This window comes from Leptonychotes weddellii, unplaced genomic scaffold, assembly GCF_054177405.1.
Source record: "Leptonychotes weddellii isolate Sample4059 unplaced genomic scaffold, ASM5417740v2 HiC_scaffold_9990, whole genome shotgun sequence".
In the NCBI taxonomy this organism is placed as follows: domain Eukaryota; kingdom Metazoa; phylum Chordata; class Mammalia; order Carnivora; family Phocidae; genus Leptonychotes; species Leptonychotes weddellii.
This window is the reverse complement of record NW_028072358.1, coordinates 1-7728: the sequence shown is the minus strand read 5'-3', so window position 1 is coordinate 7728 and position 7728 is coordinate 1. Positions and strand designations below refer to the sequence as shown.

General features: G+C 57.3%; 1 protein-coding gene across 2 annotated transcripts; it reads left to right on the top strand.

Annotated features, from left to right (window-relative positions):
- Positions 1-1002: 1002 nt before the first annotated feature.
- On the top strand, positions 1003-7722 carry EIPR1 (EARP complex and GARP complex interacting protein 1). 2 transcript variants are annotated; one of them, XM_081811753.1, is made up of 4 exons: positions 1003-1162; positions 3560-3727; positions 5104-5271; positions 7445-7722. In XM_081811753.1, exons 1-4 carry the CDS (start codon positions 1158-1160, stop codon positions 7617-7619), a joined length of 516 nt encoding a protein of 171 aa, XP_081667879.1. In that variant the 5' UTR covers positions 1003-1157; the 3' UTR covers positions 7620-7722. The 2 variants fall into 2 exon arrangements, with proteins under 2 accessions (XP_081667879.1, XP_081667878.1); XM_081811752.1 differs by lacking the exon at positions 1003-1162 and adding an exon at positions 1169-3063 and having other exon boundaries at positions 5063-5271.
- Positions 7723-7728: the final 6 nt, after the last annotated feature.

The window sequence follows — 7728 nt, the reverse complement described above, 5'->3', positions numbered from 1 at the left end:
AAGGCCATCTTACAGAGGTGTCCTCCATCACGTTCCTTAGCTGGCCGGTCTCCCCGGGGAGGAAACGGGTGCTCTCCCCCAGGTTTCTCTTTGAATCCCCTTGCACTGCCGACAGACTCTATAGGGCCACCCCAGACCTGTCTGTTTTGGGTCTGGGGGCTCACCCTGACCCCTGCTGCAGGGGCCCCGATACAGCACCAAGATGGCCGCAGAACCCAGGGCAGTCACAGGGGATGCTCACTGCTCCCTGTGACTCCCTCAAACCTCCCTCAGGCCCCGCCCAGGGCTCCTTCGAAGAATGAGGCTGGTGTTCAAGGTAACATGAATGAGGTGATGCCCCCAGGGGATGGATGGCACAGAGCTCTCCCTGCCTTTAGCAGTCACCATGCAGGCAGAGTCAACCCCAGCTCCGAAGAACGATGTGGCCAGTGTGATACGTCTTTGTGCATCAAGTGCCACGTGGTCCAGTGGGCGTGTGGGCAGGGACATGTGTGGCAGGAAGCTCTTTCCCCCACTCAACAGCTGGGAGCCCCTCATCTCTCAGGACGTGGAAGTGCTGGCCCAGAGACAGCTCCAGTGGGTCTCACGAGGTCTTGGCCAAACCTCTGGGGAAAGGAGCTGGAGGCCTGCGATTGGGAGGCTGGGTCCTGAGACCAGCATCTGTCCGGGCACGTGTACCCCCCTGGCCCATGTGTGCCTTTGGGCAAAGCCAGGTGTTTGAGGTGTTGGGTGGTGCTGCCCTCAGGTTTCAGCCGATGATCCAGGCACAGCCTAGCAAGTCCTGTTTCATACAGGGCCTATTAATACACTTTCTATTTTTTGCCGTGCTCAGTTTTGTAGTTTTTTTCCAAATAAGGTTCAAACAGTTTTGCCTTTTAAGGGAAGGAAACAAAGAGTTTTTAAATTATTTTCAGTAATTATTTTCAATAATATCCTGTGAATACAGGATGTCCTCTTAAGTTTTCAGAAAAAGGTTCACATTACTGTTTTTTTCTTCTTTCCTTGAAACCCCATCAAATTCGCAGCTGTCCAGTTCGGCATCCCTGGAAGGGAAGGGGCAGCTGAAGTTCACCTCGGGACGGTGGAGTCCTCACCACACCGGCACCCAGGTGGCCACTGCGAACGACACGACCATCCGAGGGTGGGACACGCGGAGCATGAGGTCAGTGATGGCGTGACCCTGCGGACGCACCTCTCTCCATCCGCTTGGGGGCAGTTCCGAGTCAGAGGTACCTGGGGCACCTGGCTTGTCTATCTTGGCCTTGTTTTTCTGCAGGAAGGCATGCATCTCGTTTTGTTTCTCTGTCCCGGCTTGAGCTCGCGGCCCCGTGGCAAGGGGACGGCATTCCTCACTGGCTTGTTTACTCTTCCGTGTGGCTGTCCCTTGAGTGAGTGCTGGCCGTTTGTAGTGAAAATCAGGAGTGGGTTTCGAAACACCTCACCCAGGAGAGGGGGACCGCCGGACGCTCGGTCGCTGGGATTGGCGAGCACAGGTGGGCAGGTGCAGCCCCACGTGAAGTTTGTGGACTTGCCTGTGACAGTTTCTGGCCCTTTAAGATCCGCCCCTCTCGGGGAAGCACGGTTTGTCCTGTAAGTCATTATGCTCAGCAGCTAGCACTTCTAATGGAACAAATAAGAGCGATTTTTCTGCTCCAGGTGTGGTTTGATAGGCAAAGGAGTGATGGTGTGCACATCTGTTGCTGTGGCAACGGGAGCCGTGCAATTGCTCTTAAGATACAGTTTACCCCTCAGCACGCCGTAATTTATCACCGAGCTGCAGAGACGGATGTCACCAAGTAACGTCTGCTGCCTTCAAGGGGGGGCACAACTTTAAATTTAGGTCTGCGGCCCCTCTGAAAACTCAGCGGCTAATAATCAGTCGCACTTCCTCAGGGTGTGTGTGTCTGCACGCGGGCTGTGTGGTTTTGCTGCCCGAAGCTGGGAGCGGGGGGCGCCGAGCCCGAGGAACGTGCCGCCGGAGAGCCATTTCTGCGAGTCCTGGGGCCATCTTTCCCTGTGTTTGCATTGTTCTTTAAAGGATGTGAGGAATTTCAGTATCTCAAGACAGGACGTTACAGCCCCCACACAAAGACAGCAGACGTGGCTCTGGGTGGCGGCACCTTCCTTTGCCCGGTTCTGTCCCCTGGATGATTCCTTGCTGACTGTTATTTCTCCTTTTGCAAACGGCTTTGGTTTTTATTTAGCCAGGGTGCTTTTAATGCTGCTTCTGGAACGTGTTGTGCTTTCGTGTTGAAATCACTGCCCCCAGGGCATGGAGAACACCCTCGGCTGGTGCCCGTGGCGTGTGTGACTATCCGCCCAGCGCCCCACGACCTGCCAGGGCTTTAGTTTTGTACAGTTGCCTGTTTCACTTGGAAGGTCTTCCTTCCGGTTTGGGGTGTCTTCTTTTAGGAAAAGATAAGGATATTGGAAAAGTGCAGGATATAAAAACCATTTCAAGATATAAAGTGGTTTAGGGTCAGGAAGTCCAGCGTGGGAGACGATGGAAGGGAGTGAGTTTACTCACCTCGAGGGTGGAGGGACGTGCACTCGGCATGATTGTCAGACGCGTAGGGTGATTATAGGCGGCCGGGAAGCCTGGGGAGAGGGAGTGCTTGTAGGGGAGGCTGAGTCACACCCCGGGAGGAAATGCACAGAGCAGCAGTGGCCTCGCCCCCCTGACCGGGTGCAGCCGTTGTCCAGCCTCACTGGATGACCTGCCCCTCTGTTTGGGTTTCTGACATTAGAAGGACGTGATTGACCGAACGTTCTCATGTCACACCCTTTGAGGAGCCGCTTGGAGCAGTGGAGGTCACGGGTTCAGCCAGGGCTGTGCGCGCATGTCTGTGTGTGCGTGTGCCTCGTGTGCACGTGTGTGTGCTTCGTGCGTGTGTGTGCACGTGTGCGTATGAGCACACACACCCTAAACAGCTGAGTGACTGATCGTAAAACTGCCCTGTGTCTCCGCATTGCACTGGGCCGTGGTGGAGATGTGTTGGCACTGCGAGGGGCTGAGAACGGACGCAGGACAGCCCAGCCATGACACACACTGTCCCCTTCATGGTTTGTATTGCTTTTCTAGTTTCCTCTTCCCTCCCTCTGTCTGTGTCTTCCGACTCCACCAGCATTGTCCTCGCAGCCTGCTGCTGACCGTTTGCTTTTCTGTCTCCGTGTCCTTCTGGAGCTGGGTCAGCTCTCCTGCCTCCGTCCCCGCTCCTCGTGCTGTCACACTCCTGCTGACTTGCTCTCTTCTCGAGGGCCAGGTCACGTTTGGGACAGTTAGGAGCCAGCATCGCCTCCACAGCTGCGGGACCACAGACGTGCTGCCAGAGAAGCCTCGGCCTGGGCCCCCCTGGAGAGGCACTGGGGGGGATCACCAGGCCCCCTGGCACCTGAGCTGCCCCGTTGCACGGGGGAGCCCCAGCTTGCATGGCCATGGCGGGCCGAGTGGTCCCCCAAGGCCGGCACTTGATGGGGAATAGGAGATGGGGCCAGCCTGCAGCATGCGGTCGTCAAGACCCGCTTCCTGTCCCGTGTGCTCCCCTCGCTTTCTCCCCAGCCAGATATACTGCATCGAGAACGCCCACGGGCAGCTGGTGCGGGACCTGGACTTCAACCCCAACAAGCAGTACTACCTAGCCAGCTGTGGGGACGACTGCAAGGTGAGGTTCTGGGACACCCGAAGTGTCACCGAGCCCGTGAAGACCCTGGAGGAACACTCCCACTGGTACTGACTTCTCTGCATGCTGGGTCAGGGGAGGGGGCTTTGTAATTTATTTTGCTAATTCCTTTCCCATTTGGAAAGGCACAAAGCAGCTTAGTTTGTGCTGCTGTGAATCAGTCAATCAACCCGGCTTTATTTTTCCTAAAGAAACACTAATTCCAAATCCGAATGTTTGTGATTTATAAACATAGGAAAAGAAGAAAAACATTGCATTCTGTGTTCTCCCGAAATAGTGCCGGTTCATATATGCAAAAACAGTGTGCACAGATGATCACGCGGCATTGTTTGCCGTGTTGGGGAGCGGGAAGCTGCCCTAATGCCTATCAGTAAGGATGGGTCAGGTCTGTCTGTGATGCCCGTGAAGTGGGGACGGTGCTGTGGGTGAGGAGGAGGCTAGCGCTGTGTGTGGGGTGGACAGTACCCAAGAGCAGTTGGGTTTAGGGGTTACTGCCTGCCAGGCATTTAGTGCTAAAGTAGGTGAGAGATCCATTCCAGACTAGTGTGCCTGGTATAAGCTAACTTCTATTCCAGTGAGGCATGTGTGTGTATTTGGATGTGTAAGTGCACGCTTGTGTGTGTGATTGCTTGTGCGCACATGTCCTTGTGAGGGTGTACACGCGCCTGTGTGTGCGAATGTGTGCGGGTGTGCACGTGTGCTCGTTAGGGTGTGCGCGCGCTTGTGTGTGATCGTGTTCCTCTGTGCACGTGTGCTCGTGAGGGTGTGCGTGCGCTTGTGTGTGTGATTGCTTGTTTGCACGTGTGCTTGTGAGGGTGTGTGCATGTTTGCACATGGGCGTGCACCTCTTCATGTTTACATATGTGCACTTGTGTGTGTGTTTTTGCTGCTTGTGTGTGTATGTGGAAGAAACGTCTAGAAACTACTGCCAGGAGTCGTTGTTTAGGCGAGGGTGGGCACATTCCAGGAGAGTTGACTTTTTCTGGTCTGTTGTTCCTAAGTTCTTTGAATTACTTACTAGAAGTCATGTTTCTGCAGTCAGGACATTTATTTTTTCTTTTTTTATAAATTTAAATTGAATTAATTAACATATAACGTATTATTGGTTTTGGAGGTAGAGATTGCAATCAGGACATTTAAAAACCTGGCATGCTAGAGTACAGTTTTGCCAGATTCCGGAAGCCTGGCTGGCAGGGTGAGCCGCAAGCCCTCCTTTCCCTCCGAGGTTTGCGCTTCCATTTGGCCTCGTCTCGGCTGGCCGGGACTCAGGAGAAGGTTGTAGAGAGACACGCAGTAAGCCCGGTCCTCTTCTGGGAACTTCTCACGTCAGACCGTGCGGTCTGCGATCCACGGCCCGGCGACCCCGCTCTTACCCCATCCAGGAAGGTCCGAGTAGAGCTAGAACTGCCTGCTTGCCTCCCAGGGTGTGGAGCATCCGCTACAACCACTCTCACGACCAGCTTGTCCTCACGGGCAGCAGCGACAGCAGGGTCATCCTGTCCAACATGGTGTCCATCTCCTCCGAGCCCTTCGGCCACCTGGTGGACGACGATGACCTGAGTGACCAGGAGGAGCGCCGTCCAGAGGAGAAGTAAGGGCGCACGCTCTCGGTGGTGTGGGGGCTCCCTTCTCCCAGACCCACGCCGCCCACCGCAGTCCAGGCGGCTCATGTCAGGAGCGTCCGCGTGTGTGGTCGGGGCGGCCTCCGCCACTGCCGGCCCCGGGCTCACGGTTCTGCAGGACATTGGTACCCGCCACGTGGGCCTGGGGGTCGGGTTAGGTCAGCTCACGCCATCTTGTGTGGGTTCTGAAACGTGGACTGGCTCATGTCTGTCCGCTTTCTTGCTGAGCACCATACGGGGGACTTTAAAGACTGTCACTAGTCTTTAAACGTTTGCTCGGGTAATCATGAGAACTTGCTAGCCCCTGTGGGCGACAGATTGTCATCGGTGTCCTCTTCTCAGGCTTGGGTTTGAGATGTGTGGTCCAGTCGTTGGCCAGTGGCCCTCACTGTGGCGGGGTGCAGACTCCAGGCCGGCACTGTCAGCCCCAAACCCGGGTGTTCCCCGGCCCTCTTTCCCCGAGGTTCCGTAGGGAACGTGGGAAACCTTGGGGGCGTCTCAGCAGTCGTGCCTCTTGGTTGCGAATTCGCCAATCCTAATTGCATCTGTTCAGGGGCTAGCTCTTCAAACCAGGGCTCATGCCCCCAAGAACAGTGGGGTTCTTGGGGGCCCGGGACTTGTGCGGGTCCCACTCCTGGTTGGTGCAGAGCAGGGGCGCCCCGGTCCGGGGCTCGCATCGGAGCCCCCGGCTGCGAGCAGAGTGCACCTGCAGCTCTGTGGGCGGGAGAGAGAAGTCGGGAGAGCCCGTGTTCTCTGTCAGTGACGTGGACTCTAAAAGGGGACATTTCTTGTGTTTCGAGTACACTTTTTCTCGTGTGGGGGAGCTGCATGCCGAGGCTCACGGCTGCTGGATCCCAGGGAGGGCAGTCTGGAATAAGCCCCAGTTGAGTGATCGGTCGAGCCCGACGGTACAGCCAGGGCTTGTCCTTCTGATTGAGGTTCTTTACTGTCCTGCTGTCCGAATTCTCCCTGCACATGCCTGAGCTTGGCCTAACTTCACTTTTGAGAACAGATCTCAGTATTGGGGCCTTTTCCACAGCGGTCTGTTTTCTGTTCAAGCACGTGGATGCACAGTTTGGAAACATGGTCCTGGTGGTTTTGGTGCAGTGACCTCCCGACCGTGGTGCCGTGGGCTTTGGCGCTCCTCACCGGCCTCTCTGCACGCAGCCTCGCGGGGGCACAGCTGGTGCCCATGTCGCTCACGGGGTGGGAAGCCCGGCTGATGCAGCGACATCGACATTGGTGTCCCCACAGTCCCGCTCCCGTGCTCTGCCCATGTGACTTAGCAAACTCAGGAGAACAGAATCCCCAAGAGGATTTTCATGCGGCGTTGGTAACAAAGCCCCAGTTGGGCATGGCTGGTCCGCGTCACAGGAAGTGGATGGACCCAGAGCACTGGAGGCCAGGGTGGGGCCCAGAGGGCGGTGTCTCGTTGGGGAGAAGAGCATCCTCGGAGAGTCTAGGAGCGCAGAGTGTAGGAATGGGAAGAAAAGTGCCAGAGGAGCCCATGCCCTTGGGGCGGGCTCGGGGTGTGGCCGCTCAGAGTGGATGCGCGTGATGTCCTGTCCCAGTCGACAGGCAAGTGCTGTGCTCTCCTGGCTCCCGTGGTGTCCCACGGGTGACGCCATCGGTCAGGGTTCCTGGAGAAGGAGAGCGGTCGCTCCGGTTTGAAGGGAGGTGACACAGGAGCCCAGGCGGAGCGCGCCGTGAAGCCTGAAGCCAGGACCAGGGGCCCCTTCCTGCCTAGCCAGTGGGGCCTGCGTGCCCCGGGCCAGCTCTACACCCCTGCGCAGGGCAGGGCCACGCTGGCCGCCCCCTGGGTCCTTTCTGCCTCTTGTCACCCTTTCCTCAGCCCTCATGGGTGTTTGCGGTCACCGCCCCTGAACCTCGGGGCCCCTGGCAGACTCGCAGGCACCTGCTGGTCCCCAGCCCGAGAAAACAAGGTATCACCCTGGTGGTAGCGTGGCTTCTCCTACGCCGCTGCAGGACCCCGCTCCTCACGGCCGTGTGAGGGTGTGTGCGGCCCAGGGCTGGCTGCTGTCAGTCTTCCCATCTCGCAGATGAGAGGAGCGAGGCCCCGGCCGCCGGCCCCATGCGGGATGCCCCACCGCCTGGCTCATGCGTGTCTCTGGTGCCTTGCAGGAGCCAGGAGCCCCCACAGGACAGCGTCATCGCGACCTACGAGGAGCACGAGGACAGCGTGTATGCCGTGGACTGGTCCTCTGCTGACCCCTGGCTCTTCGCCTCCCTGAGTTACGACGGGAGGCTCGTCATCAACAGGGTGCCCCGGGCGCTGAAATACCACATATTGCTGTAGCCCCATCCTGATCCGTCTTTGGCAGGTTCTCGAAAACGTGTGGCTCTTTGGAGGTAGTTTTCCAGATAGACCCGTGTCTGGGAGAACCAGCGTTGCCTGCCTCTCTGGC